The sequence below is a fragment of the Lissotriton vulgaris genome, chromosome 7 (genome assembly GCF_964263255.1).
Source record: "Lissotriton vulgaris chromosome 7, aLisVul1.2, whole genome shotgun sequence".
Classification (NCBI taxonomy): Eukaryota; Metazoa; Chordata; class Amphibia; order Caudata; family Salamandridae; genus Lissotriton; species Lissotriton vulgaris.
In genome coordinates, this window is record NC_141695.1 from 1527179424 (window position 1) to 1527196809 (window position 17386).

The following is a 17386-nucleotide window of genomic DNA, read 5'->3' on the forward strand; positions in this document are numbered from 1 at the left end:
CCCAATTCTGTAGTGCTACGTACAAGGGGTATGCCTAAAGGTGCCTTCGGATTTTCACCTGAAAGAACCAGTTATCTTAAAGACGTTTTTCCTAATCCACAATCCCCTGCGGAGAGGGCATTTACATACTCTTGACATCAGAAGATGTTTTAAATTTCTATTTGCAAGGACCTCTGTCATTATCAAATTCGATCAACTGTTTATTGCCTATGGAAATATACAGCTAGGACGAGCACATTCTTTAGACATAAAACGTTGTCTAAAATTCTACATTTCCAGAACAGCCCCTTTCCGTAAATCTGATCAGCTATTTATAGCATATGGACTGTTGCGAAAAGGGCATTCAGTGACTAAACAGACAGTGGCACGATGGCTCTCTGCAGCCATATCATTTTGTCATCAGCAGGCTGGCAGGCCTTTACCGAGTCCAGTTAAGGCACATTCTACAAGAGCGATGGCATCGTCCACTGCGTTGTTTGCTGGGGTGCCTCTACACCAGATTTGTCGAGCAGCGACATGGTCCAGCAGGCACACCTTTACCAGACATTATTGTTTGGAAGCTGTCAACGAAGCGGATACCGCAGTGGGGCAAGCAGTGCTTCGTCATCTTTTTCAATAAGGTGAGCCTCTGATCCCTCCTCCATTTCTTTCTGTGATTGCTAAATGCTTTTCAGCTGTATATTATTGTCTTCAACTTTTGAGGATGTACTTTGCAATCTCAGCTCTAAGGAGGGTACTGCTATCTATTCTATTCAAGCATGTGAATCTATGAAAGACACCCCTAATACTGGAGAAGAACAATTGTTACTTACCTGTAAACAGGTGGTTCTCCAGTATTGGTGTCTTTCATAGATTCACATGCGACCCACCCTCCTCCCCTCAGAGGCTCTCTTCTCCTCATAGACTCTGTGGTCACTCTTGTGCTACGAAAATCTGAGGTGCTGAGCTCTGAGGAGAAGGTTCTAGAGGGTTGCTGGCGCCTGATTGGCTGTAGTTTGGACCAACATAATGACAATGATAGACTGCAAATGGTTTTTTTCCTTTTCCATGCATTCCTATGTAGAAATATGTGTAGGCTTGTTATGCCTTTTTTCTATTACATATTTCAGGTTTTATGTTACATATATATATATATAAATATTATTGCTATTTTATTTACCGTGGGACTCCCACTCCGACGACGGGGGATATTCAAGCATGTGAATCTATGAAAGACACCAATACTGGAGAACCACCTGTTTACAGGTAAGTAACAATTGTTCATTTTGTGGGCACCAGCCCCGCCGTCTCACCACTTGCTGTCCCCGAGCCCTGCTCCGCTGTTGCCCGCAAAATAGCGATGTCAGTCTCGGGTTAGGTGCCTCTATGGGGGTCCCCTGCGCTACCTTCACAGGCTTCACACTCCACCAGTCCGCCGACCCCCCCCCCCCCCCCCCCCCCCCCTCCCCCTCCTTACAGACAGGGGAGGCGCCGTTCCGGTGTTGCGCCGCCGGATGTTCGCTGGCTCCACTGCGATCCTCCGCCCAGGCTGGCGAGGGTAGGCCTCAAAGCCGGGGCCTCGGGTAGAGGGATTCCCGGCCCGCCGGGTCCAGACCAGCAGCACCCGGCCTGTAGACGGAGATGTAGATGGCCGCTCCTCGGCCAATTCGCGGACCAGAGCTCAGTTTTTTTTTTCTGCTTGAGGTCGCTTCCCAGATGGGCCCAGGGCGCAGATGGACAAGCGCCCTGGTAAGGATGAGGTCAGGATATTTGCGGGGAGAGCCGCGGTACCCGCGGAGCTCGGGGTCTAGACGGCCATCTTCGTTAGCGCCTGGCCACGCCCCCTTTTGTAGGATTTTTGATGACTGGATAATTTTGAGGCCGGTCCTTTCATCCAAAGTGTGATTCCTAGAACCATTGGGGACCAGTAATGGAATCCGCCCTAGTTTTTCCCCCCTCCTTCCGAGTTTGAGGTGCAGTTACATCCTTTGGATGTCAAAAGGGCTCTCCTGATCTGTTTGGAGCGGGTGGCTTCCATTCGGATTTTAGATTCCCTGTTTGTGAATTTTGGTTCAGTGAATCGGGGTTGCGTCCTTCCACTACCTTGAGTAGGTGGGCTCAGACCCTGATTTCTCTGGCCTACAAGACTGCTGGTTAGGTTTCTCCCTTGGGGGTTCAGGGTTGTTCCACTAGGCTTCCCCTTTGAATTTGCCTCTCATTACTGGATAGTGCAGGTGGTTGACCGGTCTAAGGGTTTTGGTTCTAGGGTTTTGTCCGCTATGGTACCTGAATAGCGGTTCTTTCTTTTTGTCTGTTATTCAAATAAACATGTTTTTGTTAATTTCCAGTTTGGTTGTCCTGTTTGGCTTTTACATCTCTTGTGTGTAATGAAGGGAGGGATGAGAATGTAATGCTTCAATTACTTACCGGTAATTGCATTACTCTTCCTCTTCCCTCAATTCTATTCATTACATCCTTCCCTCCTTGGTAGTCCAGGCCAACCGTCATTGGTGTGGTTTCAGATTGTGATATTACAGGAGTATGGAGGGGGATTTTTATCAGGTGATTAAGACATTGCGTGGTATGGGTGAGGCCGAAATGCCTCCTGTATAATGAATAGAAGCGAGGGAAGAAGACTCTGTGTAATGCAGTTACCGGTAAGTAATTAAAGCATAGTCTAATTCCAATATTGTGTTATGTAGTTTGCATACAATCTGCACGGTTTAAGCTGGAATCCTTGAATGTTTGAACTCAATATTTTGTTATTCTCAGGTTATTAAAACGGGTTTGTTTTGGCTGCAATTATCTTAAGTTCAAAATCTGCATTATGCGGTGTAAAGTTTTAGATCAGTGCACAAACATGTGCATACCTGGCATTCCCAAATGCCCATTGAAAGCTGGAGACCGGAGAGTTTGTCAACTTGCGATGTGATCTGCTTAGTACCCATTTCCCTTATGGAGTGATCAAGCTCAACTGGATGCATGCACCTTGCCCTTAAACTGTTTTCTAAATCCCGCGCTCTAGTGCTCCCAGTCAGGGTCAATTCAGACTAATGAAATAATTTATTTTCTGTGATGTGCATGCGCAGACTGCCCTGCTGGAGAGCAAAAGGTTCTCTTTTATTTATGGCTCCCTATGAGACCGACACTGGGGCCCAGTTAGGAAGATATGCTTGGGTCGTTCAGTTGCTTCTGGAATGGTAAACACCCTTGTTTAAACTGTCCCTGACCTGTTGTATAGTGCTTGTGTGACAGGTAGTTTAGAATGGTATTTATGTGCTAGGGTAATGATGTGCAGGCTGTAGGGATGGTGTTGGGTTTGTTGGAAGTGGGATGATTTAAATCATTTAAGTTCTAACTGACTCTTACACAGACCAGTAAACCTGCTGCCACTGCGTAGGAACGTTAGTTACTGTTGCAGTAACCCCTCCACACTTTTTTGACAGACAACTGATGCACTTTGACTTGATGTGCCCTGGGTCCCTGCCAATCGGGTTTCCTGGACCTCTGTTCTTTCCCCAAAACGAACCCAATTGGCATCTTTAGCCTTAGGTTAGCCCTGGTAAATGGTACCAAGTGCACTGCGACCAGGGAAGACCTCGAAGTGATGCAGCACTTATTGTTCCACCCTTGGCAGTCCTGTACCATTTCACTCACCTACTGCCCTTGCAGGCTGCGTGTTTTGGTGCAGAACAAGTGAAGAGTCTACATGGCATACGTGTCATGCCTACAACCCATTGCCCTGGCATCGATCAGTCACCCCTCTAGCTGGGTGCAATATACCAGTGGTGAGAGTACAGGTGCATGATCCCTGTACGCCTATAGTTTCGAAGTCCATTCTTAGACATTGTAATGACAAACTCCCAGCACTGCACTTACAAACTCCACAGCACCATAATGGCTACAGTGAAAACTGAAGTTTGGTATCAAATTTCTCAGCACATTAAACCCACAGTGATGCAAGTGTGGGATTTAATGAAAAATGCACAAAGAGGGCTTCCTAGAGTCTTGTCCTGCAGCCAGTGACCTCCAGAACCTTTGGGAGGACTGACTGCCTTCATCAAAGACCGGATCTCCTGTGAACAGCAGCTCTGTTCAGAAGAATCGCCAAAGAAAGAATTATAGCCTGCTGAGGAAAAAGAAACCTGACGCCTTCAACTACCTCTGCACCAGTCGCCCACGGCCCCAGTTTGGGTGGCTCCCCGGTCCCAGCGAGGTCCCCCAACGCTTCAGTCCACAGTGGTTTGACCCCCACCCCCAGAACTCCCTGACATCGCCTGCAGCCAGCTGCCCTGGAGAAAAGAACCTGAGGTGCACCTAAGTCCTCGAGCCCTTCAACTTACCTGCCCAGCTGTTGGTTCATCCTGGAAGTCTTCCAGGACTGAGCCTGCAGCTGAACACCAAAGCCGAAAATACCCATTGAAAGCAGGGCACCCAACGCTAAAACAGCACCCTGCACCCTAGCGCCGCTGCGGGTGCACTTTGTGGGCTAAACCGGATCCCCCTTTGTCCTAAACCTGACACGAGGAGCTTGGCTCCCACAACCTTGGGGACTGCTCATCAGCAGCTACCAACTGGAGGCCCCCTATTCCCCCATTGGATAACATTGGGCCTCCCCTCTTTGCACCCGGCCGCCTGAGTGCCTCATCAACCCTGGGAGACCCCACAGTCTACCACCAGGACCTCCACTTTCACTACCAAATACTTGCCTCAAAACAGAATTGTTTAACTATTACTATAAACTATTTAATCAAAGCGAATTGACTTACCTGTTTACAGGAAATGTCCCAGAGTGGTATCCAGGTGTACTTCTCAGAGTAAGAAAAGTAATCTAATCCTAAAAGTAACTTACCTGGTATTTTACTGAAAAGCCCATTCAAGTCTATGTACTGTATTTACAAAGTATTGCGTCTCTCTGCAACCATACTGCAAGTCAAAACAAACTGCATACACAATTACAATTCAAACTGTTAAACTGCATTACTGCTGTAAGGTATTTATTGCTTACCTGTGCCAGACTTGCTAGAAAATACAAGAAAATATTTTCATACAAAAACAATTTGTCTGAAGTTCAGTCTGAGTGTGTGAATTAATTAGTTGATGGAGTGTGTACAACAAATGCGTAACACTGTCCTCTGGTAGTGTGGTCAAGCAGTTCAGCAGTATCACAAATAGAGAGTGAGGTGCTAACTAACTTTACCGCTGCCTACCTTTGGGGTTCCACTGGACTCTGTGCACACTATACCTCACTTTGGTATAGTATATACAGAGCCATCTTCCCACACATTTTCTTTCATGTGCTCTCCATGCCTGCAGCCTTTTCCAGAACACAGGTTCCTCTTTAACCTGCAGAATTCCTAGTATACATACCTCAACCAGGTTTTCATCCTGCTTACAGACCTGTAAACGTCCTGCTTGTCATGTGAGACATAAACTATCCACTTATTTGTATAACCGGATTAAACCATTAGACCGATTTTTCTTCAGCAGGGTAGCAGTGACAGCGACGTGGAGATAATACGCACCAAAATGCCTAGTGGTCCACGTGTCAAACGTCGTAGGATCCTCAACCCCTCTGAGATCACCACTGTCCCCATCTATTCAAATAAGGTAAGGCACTTCAAGTCAAGTCAAAAGATCTTTATTCGGAATAAAAACATCCATAAAAGTACATGCAATTGCAGTTTCAGAACAGTACAGTACAAATAATGTGACAGCTGGTCATAAGACATAAACCAATCAGTCAATATCACAGTAACACACAGAATGTCCCTCCTTACTAAAAACATTATATACAGTTAAAAGTATTAAAAATAAGAAAAAAGGATGAAGAAATAGCAGCAACGTTAATAGGTCCACTTCAATAATGTGCAAAATATGCAAAATGTGCAAAAAGTGTTTTAAAAGTGCATAAAAAAGTGCAATGTGGGGGGAGGAGCCAAGATGGCGATGTGAACGGACGTGAAGTCTCTCGGCTCCCCGATCCTTTGTTCCCCTCATCGAAATCCTGACCTTATCCTGCCACGAAACGCCAGCGAGGGGACGGGGACAGTGTGCGGAATTGACTGGTGCTCTCCCGACGCTCCTGCCTGCCTGGAACCCATTGCACGGCCGAGAGCACTGCGGAGTTCGTCTCTACCCCTGAGACCGAGACCCAGGCGGACACGCTGGCATGGCAGCTGCCGGAGCTACCGAGGCTACGGAGGCGGAGTGAATCTAGCGCCTTGACTTGCGCTTCTACCTGCTACTAACTGCGCCTGCCCTTCATTTATGCACGGAGTGCCTGCCGACCGGGAACTTCTTTTGGCGCCTCCGCTGCCGAGATCTGCAAACGAGGTATGCAGCGTTACCCCCATGATGGCGGACATTTAAACACCGCAGCTCTCCCTCAAGCCTGCTCCCGACCACCGTGGGGCTTCCATTACGGGTCGCCCACTGATTGTGTGTCTGCGGTCGGACAGCGACCTACATCCCTGTGTTCTCTGTGGCACTTGCGCCCCTGCGCCCTCTTGCTTCCCCCGGAGGGGCTCTTGGAATGGCTGACCTGGCTGCATCTACTGCTCACGCTGCCTCGGATAGGACCTGGACTGTGCTGAGGTCCCCCGGACACTGTCCTGTCTGGGGACCCGCGCCTGTGATCGAGGCGAATATGGAAACCCCGGCGGCCCCAACTTATGGCTCCATTCTTGCTGCAATCCATGACTTGCGGGCAGAGATGCGTGTGGGCTTTTTATCGCTGTATGAGAGGCTTGAGACTGCTACGCCCGTGGTGACCTGCACATCGCCGATCTGCCTCTCTCACTGGGATGATGTGTCTGTTGTTACTCCTGCCCAGGCTACATTGTTGCCAAACAAGTGCTCTACCCTTCAGCCTCCCGGCAGTGTTGGCGGACGCGAATTGTTGCCTATTTCTTTCACCGGCGCTACAATGTTTCTGCCTCCACCAGTGCTCACAGTTTCCTTCGAGGCTCTGCTACCTTTGGTAATGACGCCACAGACACAGCAACTAGTAAGTCTGCCTACCCGTGTTCATTTGGCCCTGTTGCTGATACTCATTCTCTCGCTGACCAGTGTGCAACCATTGGAGCTGTCTAGCGGGATACATGGAACTGGTCGCGGACGGACCCGTCCATTTTGTTATGGAACACCATCTTACTCCAGTATTGGATCTTTCATAGATTCACATGCCTGAATCATTCCCCGTCGTCGAGACGGGAGTCTCCGGTATATAAAAAAGCAGTGCTTAGTAGTATAGCAAACTGAAAAGAGGCCTAGGCCCATTTCCCTTTTGCAACCCATAGCCTTTGTTATGTAAAAAAGGCCCAAACTTTTCCCTGAACCAATCAGAGCTCCTCACCCTCTAGAACACTCCTGAGAGAACCTTCTGCCCCTCAGATCTTTCTACCGCACGTTGTGCTAGGGAGTCTCCTTTGAGCTCTGCTCAAACTCTGTGTTTTTTAACTTCTTTAAAGAACTTTGTTCTTAGGAATTCTTCTGGATTCGGTTCTACTATGGATTATCTTCGAATACATTCTTTAAGGAATGTCTGGAAAGGAGAAGAAAGGATCATTTAGAGCCTGTACAACTTGTTCCAAGAGGTTGCACTACACTGATGAACCTCACACTGACTAAATTTACTGTCTATACCCGCAGGCCACAGACCACAAGATATATCGCATTTTCTCAAGTAAGTTCTGAGAGGTCGTGGAGGGCGCCTTTTAATAGGGTGTCAAACGCTAAGGCCAGAAAGGAGGTTTTCCCCAGTGACAGTGATGAGGCGGCGTCCTCAACATGTAGGAGATCTCATAAGAGATAAAAATCTCCTCAAACTCATTCCTCAGGGGAACGTCCTGAGAAGGCCCTCAAAAAGACCACTCATGGGTCTTATGGGCGCAGTCCTTCAAAATCTCCTCACTCTGTGGAAAAGGAGAAGAAAGGACATGCTTTTGGGGTAAGATCATGTTAAAAAGACGACTTCTGAGCCGTCAAAATCACTTCCTCTGGTCAAAGAACCCTTCATGAAGCAGTCTTTTATACCTCTGAGGTAAAGACTAAGGCAGCCTCTCCGTCAACGGCGGCATCGTCTACGACGGCATAGTCTACGACGGTGGTCGTCTACGACAGTGGTCGTCTACGATAGTCGTCGACGACAGTGGTAGTCTACGATGGCCGTCGACGACGGTGGTCGTCTACGAGGGTCGTCGACGACAGTGGTCGTCTACGACGGTGTCTTCTACAGTGGCCGTCGACGACGGTGGTCGTCGACGATGGCCGTCGACGGTGGTCGTCGACGACGGTGGTCGTCTACGAGGGTCGTCGACGACGGTGGTCGTCTACGAGGGTCGTCGACGACGACGGTGGTCGTCTACGAGGGTCGTCGACGACGACGGTGGTCGTCTACGAGGGTCGTCGACGACGACGGTGGTCGTCTACGAGGGTCGTCGTCGACGACGGTGGTCGTCTACGAGGGTCGTCGTCGACGACGGTGGTCGTCTACGAGGGTCGTCGTCGACGACGGTGGTCGTCTACGAGGGTCGTCGACGACGACGGTGGTCGTCTACGAGGGTCGTCGACGACGACGGTGGTCGTCTACGAGGGTCGTCGACGACGACGGTGGTCGTCTACGAGGGTCGTCGACGACGACGGTGGTCGTCTACGAGGGTCGTCGACGACGACGGTGGTCGTCTACGAGGGTCGTCGTCGACGACGGTGGTCGTCTACGAGGGTCGTCGTCGACGACGGTGGTCGTCTACGAGGGTCGTCGTCGACGACGGTGGTCGTCTACGAGGGTCGTCGTCGACGACGGTGGTCGTCTACGAGGGTCGTCGACGACGACGGTGGTCGTCTACGAGGGTCGTCGTCGACGACGGTGGTCGTCTACGAGGGTCGTCGTCGACGACGGTGGTCGTCTACGAGGGTCGTCGTCGTCGACGACGGTGTTAGTCTACGAGACAGCAGCGACGACGACTGTCGTCGACGACGGATAGCTCTTTATACTTGGTGTCGACGATGACAATCTCCTCAACGGGCTCGTCGAGGAAAATTCCAAGATTAGAAATCATCAGCAACTGCTTCAAGAGCAGGATTCATAGGAAAAGAACCTTTTGGTATACGCTATTAGTCCCTCACAATTACATGTGAAGTATGAGAAGGACTGTGAGGAGTGATATGGGGAGTACCACAGCAACAGCACTATCGCCATGAGTGCCAGGAAGGAATGGTTGGAATGCCATGCTTCATGATGATAGATCTGCAGTTTATGCTGGCAGATTATGGAAAGAGGTTTCCGCCGGCACCAGCTGCTCAGGAAATCCCATCCCTGCAACTCCAGTTAGAAACAGGGCGCCACAACAAGAAGGTAGGCTGGCAACTCCTCGAATAATACACCACCAGAATCCGGTCACCACAGCTGAGGATGACCAGGAAGAGGGAGAAATAACAGATCCCAACAAAAAATGGGATGATTACTTGAATCCATCTCCAGCATCTCCCTCTCCAGGACGGGTGGATTCTCCGCAGATTCCATAATATAATGGAAACAGCTGCGATAGATTCTAGCTTCCTATGTCGACAATACGAACGGATTGCTTCTTATACTATTTCATGTAGCCATTCAAAACCATCCAAAATCTCATTTCGTGTATTAGCAAGTGGCGCAACAGCAATCTAACAATCCCTCTGCACCTATATCAACACCTCCGAACAGGGAGGGGAGATGCTTGGACAACGCAAGACAGAGATTCTCATCCATGTCTGTTCTCTTAGGCAAAGCAGATAATGCCCTTGCTATTCTGGGCAGTTAATACAAGCATATATGGTGCAATATGGCGCCTAACCTGGATCTCTTCCTAGAGAACATTAGACATGAGGCGAGCGACGGTGCTAACGAGTCAGACGTGGTTAAGGTCGACTGCCTTAAGACCAGAAGTCCAAAATTAGGATCCTGAATCTCCTTTTCGATGGAGAAGATTTATTGGGAAACAAGTGGATGAGGCATTCAAGGTATCAACGGGAATACAAATACCCTGGGTACACTATGATACCGTTAGGTGCCTTTCCGAGGCGACTGGAAAGGAGGCCAATCATCCTACAAAGGGAGTTATCAACAAGGGAAGATAACCCCTGTTATTCCTCATCATCACAACCATATTGTGAACAATAGGAGTTACAACAAACAAGGAACTATACAAAGTCTGCTCCTAGAGGACTAGGAGTTCGTCAGGGAAAAAAAAAATGGTTAAAGACAATGACAACCTCCGGGATCTGGCTGCATGTTGCTTTTCCTCTCCACGAGTTCCATGGGTGGGAGAGTTGCTTCCCATCTATATTGTGGACAGAAGATAGCAGACAGATGGGCTTCAATATACTAAAATTTACACACTCTTCAGGTTTCTTCAATTCCCTCCTTCCAACACTGCAGACAAGTCAAGAGACTAAAAACATCGAACTCAGATGCGTTTAGAGATTCGGACAATGCTCCGAAAGGGAGCAATAGAACCGGTGCCGATCTTCCAAAAACAAAAAGGTTTTTTACTCCTGTGTTTCTTCCCAGTTCGGAAGAATGCCCTGCAATAGCGCCCTATTCTAGGCCTGAGAGTTCTGAATACTTACCAAAAGAAACAATTTTTTCTAAATGCTGTCCCTACACATTCGGCTACTCTTAAACCCAAGGGATCATATTACCACTCTAGACTTACAGGATGCTTATTTTTCACATCCCCTTCATCCTTCCTTTAAACTGTATCTTCGATTGGCAGTAGCCGGAGGACCATTAATCTTTATATAGTGTCTGACTCCTGCGACATTTCTGGGGGCAATATTGGACACGGAATGCAACAAAGCGTTTCCCTCCGAGGAAAGACAACTGAGAATTGTGTCCCTCTTCCAAGAGTTGGTAAAAAGAAAGTCTTTCAGTCCGCAGGTACAAATCCTTGCTGGGCACGATGTCCTCTTGTATTCCCCTGGTACCTTGCTACAGGCTAAGGATGAGACCATGGCAGAAACAGATCGATCTTCAATGGCATCAGGCGGAGGGATCCTTCGACGATGCAATACGGTTGGCACCAGTGATGATACAGGCAGCAAAGTGGTGGACACAAAAAGCTAATGTGTCTCAAAGACTGACGTTTCTGGCAAGAGCGGCTCCGCTAGTGGTAACGACGGATGCGTCGTTAGAAGGATGGGGCATTTTCCTTCAGGACCTTCAAGTCAGCGGTCGTTGGAAGGCACAGGAGCTGCAGTTACACATAAATCTGCTGGAGCTCAGAATGATCCACTTGGCATTACTGGCTTTTCTGGCAAGGATAAGAGGTTCGCCAGTGTTGGTAAGAACAGACAACACTACGGCAATACATTATGTGAACAAGGCAAGGGGGAACGAGATCTCTCTCCCGGTCTCAGGAAGCCGAGGAGATATGGGAATGGGCTCTTCAGCAAATAATATCATTGGCAGCAGACCACCACCCGGGGGATCAAAACGTCAAGGTGGATACTCTCAGCAGGCTAACATTGTCCTGCCACGAATGGGAGCTAGACCAGGGGATCCTGGACAGCGTCTTTCGAAGATGGGGAACACCGATAGTAGACCTCTTCGCTACAAGGGGAAACAGAAAATGCCAGTACTTCGCAAGCTGGCTTCCCCAGAAGGGATCTTGAGGGAATGCGTTTTCCATGGCATGGTCTGGCATCTTGGCCTATGGTTTTCCTCCAATTCCTCTTCTCACCCGCGTACTGGTGAAGATCAAGAAAGAGCTGTGCAGGCTGATCCTAGTAGCCCCATGGTGGCCCGGACAACACTGGTTCACAGAACTGCTGCTTTCAGAGGACCGTCCAAATCGGTTGCGCCTTATTCCATCGCTTCTAACAAGGTCCAAGGGGCAAGTGCTCCATCCGGACCCGAAATCCTTGCGATTAGCAGCCTTTCTCCTGAACACTATGAGTTTAGCCATCTGACCATCTCACACGAATGTAGGGAGATCCTGTCCAAGGCCAGAGCGGAGAGTCCGAACAAAACCTACAGGATGAAATGGAAGAGGTTTTGTCAGTGGTGTAAGAGACATGATGTTCATAATCTTACTGCTGCACCTCATCAAATTATACCTTACATTCTGCTGTTAGCAAAGTCACGATTAGCACACGCCTCCATCAAGGGGCATTTGGCTGCGTTATCCCGCTACAGTAGGTCATCATCAGGCCCATCTATATGGTCCTCAAGGACTATCAAACAATTTATGAAGGGGATATTTAGAGTCTTTCCTTCAGTAAAGCCTCCCCACCACCATTATGGAATCTGAGTGTTATACTTTCGCAATTGAGGAAACCACCGTTTGAACCGATACACAGGGCAGACCTGAAGTTCTTGTCCTGGAAAGTTGCTCTTATCAGTGCATTGACTTCAGCGAGAAGAGTAGGTGAACTACAAGCGCTCACGATTCAGGAGCCTTTCTTACAGTTTCAGGAGGATAGAATGATTCTCAGGACAAACCCGAAGTTCATTCCGAAGGTGCCAACTGATTTTCATTTGAACGAACCATTGGTGTTGAAACGTTTCTTTCCTCATCCATCGACAGTGGCAGAACGAGTATTGCACTCGCTGGACGTTTAGAGATGTATGAAATTTAACTTGAAAGAAACTAAGGCGTTCCGCAAGTCTTCCCAGTTATTCGCCGCCTTCAGCGCACCCAGGAAAGGTTTCCCTCTGTCAAAGAGGGGAATTGCCAGATGGATTTCCAGTGAGATTGTCTACTGTCATCACGATGCTGCAAAGCCTTTAAATGCACGAGTCCGTGCCCATTCCACGAGGGCGGTGGCCACATCCACTGCACTGTTTGGAGGAGTGCCAATCCAGGATATCTGCAGAGCAGCAACCTGGGCATCTACCCACACCTTCACCAGGCGCTACTGCTTGGAGGCAGCCGCAGAATCGGATGCGGCGGTGGGAGAGGCGGTACTGCAGAATACCATCCAGTAACGGTGAGCCTTTCTTACATCCCTCCATCCATAATCTCTTGTTTACAAAGTCACATTTTATATAAGTATGTATATGTGTATATGAGATTATGCCTCATTTTCTAATGGTATTGCATGATTATGTAATGTATCAGGAAAATGTGCTTTGTTTTTTCACTGCTCGCTATTCTGATTCAGGCATGTGAATCTATGAAAGATCCAATACTGGAGTAAGAAAACAAGTTACTTACCTGTAACTTTAGTTCTCCAGTATTGGTATCTTTCATAGATTCACATGCACCCACCCTCCTCCCCTGAGAGGCTCACCTCGGATTTAGCACAAGAAGTGTGTTATATGCACAAGTGCGCGAAAAATCTGAGGGGCAGAAGGTTCTCTCAGGAGTGTTCTAGAGGGTGAGGAGCTCTGATTGGTTCAGGGAAAAGTTTGGGCCTTTTTTACATAACAAAGGCTATGGGTTGCAAAAGGGAAATGGGCCTAGGCCTCTTTTCAGTTTGCTATACTACTAAGCACTGCTTTTTTATATACCGGAGACTCCCGTCTCGACGACGGGGAATGATTCAGGCATGTGAATCTATGAAAGATACCAATACTGGAGAACTAAAGTTACAGGTAAGTAACTTGTTTTCTTCCTGCCGAGGGCGGCCATCTTGTCCCTTTGTTCAGCCCGTGTGGACTGCCATACGAGGGTTTTGGCTGTGGGGGCGAATACGTACTGGTCAGGGTTAGCGGACTTTTTTGGTGGACTGTGTCTTCCTGGCTGACTAAAATCTCGGTTTGCATCGGTTCCTGCATTGTGCGAGTGTAATTCTCCTTGCGTTATATGATGTTCGCAGCTCATTGTTCTTGTTGGTACACATGGGGGATGGGACGACTAGATTTGTTAGGCGGGTGGGACCTCGGGACGAGACACCCTTTATGTGCGTGCTGCTATGATACGTGGGATCTCTCCCTATTTTGTTTCGTACTGTACAATTTATAATCCTTAGGTGGTATATAGGGTGGGAGTTGCTGCATAGATGGGGTGTCCGAGAGACTTGGTGTTTGATGGGCTCCTCCCCACATTCCTTTTTAGGTTTCGCTGGGGGGGCGGAGCAGGCTCCGCCTCCAGAGAAATCTATTGAGTATAGTAAGCACTATGGAACACGCCCCCCCGTCCCATTGGCTAGCTCCATAAATGGAGCCTAGCCATTGGACGAGGGGCCTGTCCATCAATGCCGGACCAGACACGGGGGCGTTCCCGAGATTCTTTGGCTTTGGCGACGTCACGCGACGCCGGGAACGCCCCCGAGTCTGGTCCGGCCGGGCCGTGCTTGCTGCTGTCCTGCCTTGTGTCCCTCCTCCCGCCGTCCCCACGTTTCCCGCCTCCCTCCCGACGTCCGTGTCCTTTCCCGCCCCCCTCGTCCTCTCCCGCCCAATGATCCTCGCTTCATCAGCCTTGAAAAGATGAAAGGCTGCCCTAAAACTGCCTGTCTAAGAAGTCCATTGAGAGTAAAGTTGAGAGTTTTGAACCCATGAACTTCATTTTTGATGCAGGCTTCTCGCGTGACCCCAACGTGTGATCTTCGGCAAGCGAGTAAGGTCATCGCTGTTTGTTATCGTGTCACTAAAGCTGCGAGCACTTAAGAAACAACCCAAACCCGGGTGCTATGCACGCGTGAAAATCTGCGCATTTACGGTTAAAAACATCATGAACAATTTATAGGGAGAGCTGGAGATGTATAGATGAGCACTTAACGGTGGCCTATTTTTCAAAGCATATGGTATATATACATCAGGGCTGAATGCAACCAGGCGTATTATACGGCATGCGTGTCTTCTCTTTCTAGGCTGCACCCTCCAAGGGGAGGAGAGCAGGAAAGGTGCACTTTTCACAAAACACAGTGGGAAACACTGAAATTAAGAGATTCGTGGGGTTGGGGCCTTTAGAAGCAGACCCAGCAACGCACGAAGCAAGATGACATTGAAGACCCCAGGCTACGGTCGCAGTTGTGTCGCCTTTTAAAATGAAAGGGCGCACAGAGGCGTTTTTAATTCACAATGAAAGGGCGAACAGAGGTGTTTCTAATCACAGTCAGCGCTACGTGTTAGTATTATTTACTACTTGCTTTTCTGTGCCTTTTATGCTGTACGTCCTCGCCTGCCGCTATCTACTGAATGTGCGGTATGTGCAATATATATATATATATACAGATACAAAATGTTTGAAACTCGCATTACTGGTGACCGTTCCTAGCGCCTAGACGCGATTCACACCCGTGTCATATGAAGAGCGCGCTCTGCTTCAGGTTGGATTAGCTCCCTTCCGAGCTGTAGAGGGTGATGTCGACTCCTATGGTGCATCCGTGTTCGCGCCTAGAAATGACTCTCTGGATATAGTGCTTTATCTAAGTTTGCTCCATCATGAGATAAGAAAATAAACAAATAGCCCTCGGCTCGCATGGAATTTGCAGCATGCAGGCACTAGACAACGAATACAGTTCCACTTCATTCGTGGCACTGTGACATACAAATGTGCTCATTAATCCGCACATTACGTCGGAAAGCCTGCCTCCACCCCCGAGCTAACACGGCATGATCCCGTGACACCCAAGTGGTCCTAAAATACAATGTAGCGCCCAGAGACGCCTCGGCATGTGGCGCTGATGTGATAGTCGAGCCTCTTCATTCAGTAGTTCACTTGTCCAGCATGCGATTCTGTCCACATGCCAATGGGCAATATTCTGACCAATCGAAACTCTTCAGTGGCCATACTGCCCGTCTAGCACCTCGAGGCCGTTCAGTATCGTGCTTACAGATGTCCACATTCAATCATTCATTCGATGCGTCCTTCTCTCATCCCGTCAAAGGGCGAGGACATATTGTTCTCGGTCCTTGCGCTTGTCCCACCGTGTAATGTAGCGCCCAGTGGTGCTCCCATTAATGTATTCACGCGCCCTGCCAGGAGGACACCACCTACCACACCTTGCCCTTGCGGAACAGAACGATGTAGCGCCTAGAGGTGATTTCTTGCTATACAATCTTTCTCTTTCTGAATGGTCGTTCTCCACCCGTGTCTGCCTCAGTCCCTCAAACAACATTAGCACGGCACAACTCTCTGCATGCTAAAGTTATAGCCCTGGGCAGAGTGGCACTTGGACGGGATTTAGTCTGGGGTCTTGTGCCATGCAAGTCTTCGAATTCATTCATTTGTTTACTGATTCCGCACTCCGGAGCCAATAAGGCAGCATTCCACCCACTCTGCGGCGCTACATACCACCACACCATTTCTCTTGCAAATCGTTGTGTTGATGTGTTTTACTTAATTAGTTTTGTTAAGTCAATACACCACGGTAGACATGTTTCTAGACTCCTGTCATTTTTCGAACAATGTATCGCTAGAGTTTTCACAGTTTTAGGTGTTGTGCTGTAGAAGTCCTTCATTTTTTCAGTCATTCATTCATTTTTTCAACATCTCCAATACACGTCCTCAGGCATGCGCTGTCCCATCTGCCATTTGGTACAGTGTAGCGCCATGGGACAATTACAATGTTCTATATAAGGCAGGTGACTGTTCATTATTTCATTCACTCAATACTTGCTTCACTGGTACAGCTTGTAAGGCACTAGAATACGACAGCTCAACAAAACGGATTTCGCATTGTGCAGTTAATTCAAGCGGCAGTCCCCTACACCATTCATGCATTCCTTCCCACCTACCCCCTCCTCCCACTATTATTTTTACGAGCCAGAAAAAACTAATCAGAGGCAATGTTGTGCTGCATAATGTAGCGCCTAGAGGCAATATTGCCGTGCTACGTTGTAAAACCTTAATCGAACGCCCGCCTCTAACCACACGTCAACAAAGCACGGTCTTGCCAGGACTCTTGAAGTTGTTTCAATGCACAATATGGCGCATGGAAGCGATGTGTTTTGGCTCGCGGAGAGGAGTTAATACTCAATAGGCTGGAATAAGATCCCCCGAGTGAAATGAAGAAAGAATGTCCAGGTTGTTGTCTCTTCTCATCATTACTGCCCCCTTGAGTTTCTCACCCCTACAATCGGAAGAATCCCAAAGCAGAGCGAGAGATTGAACCTGTCGCCCTCAAACTTTTTTTTAAGAGTCAGGAGTTGGATTGGTTAAGGATAGCGAAGTCGGAGTATTCGACTTACTATTTTAAAACCAAGAAGTGACGCGCATTTTTCTGCAGATAACGCACACTTTTGTCATAATCCGGACCTTTTTTTTGCTATACATAACATTCTAGTAGTTTGCCTATCAAATGTTACCCCCATCTGCAGGGCCTGACCTCCAGCGTGATGTTAATTAAGGGAGCCTTGATTGTGTCTCCAGGCTTAATTGAATAAAGGCGTTTCGCTTCTACCCGGTCCTTGCACTGACTGTCGATTTTTAATACCTTTTGTGCCTCCTTTCTGTATCTTGCGCATTTATCGCATTGT

General features: G+C 48.4%; 1 protein-coding gene across 3 annotated transcripts in view; it reads left to right on the top strand.

The window, feature by feature from the left end:
- Positions 1-17386, top strand: part of NFATC2IP (nuclear factor of activated T cells 2 interacting protein) — a 637099-nt gene that overhangs the window by 303587 nt on the left and 316126 nt on the right. For 2 of the 3 annotated variants that reach the window (XM_086932403.1, XM_086932401.1), the window contains one exon: positions 5467-5589. In XM_086932403.1, the coding sequence (XP_086788529.1) occupies positions 5467-5589 (123 nt within the window). The remainder of the gene's footprint in view (positions 1-5466; positions 5590-17386) is intronic. The other variant, XM_086932402.1, reaches the window with a different exon arrangement.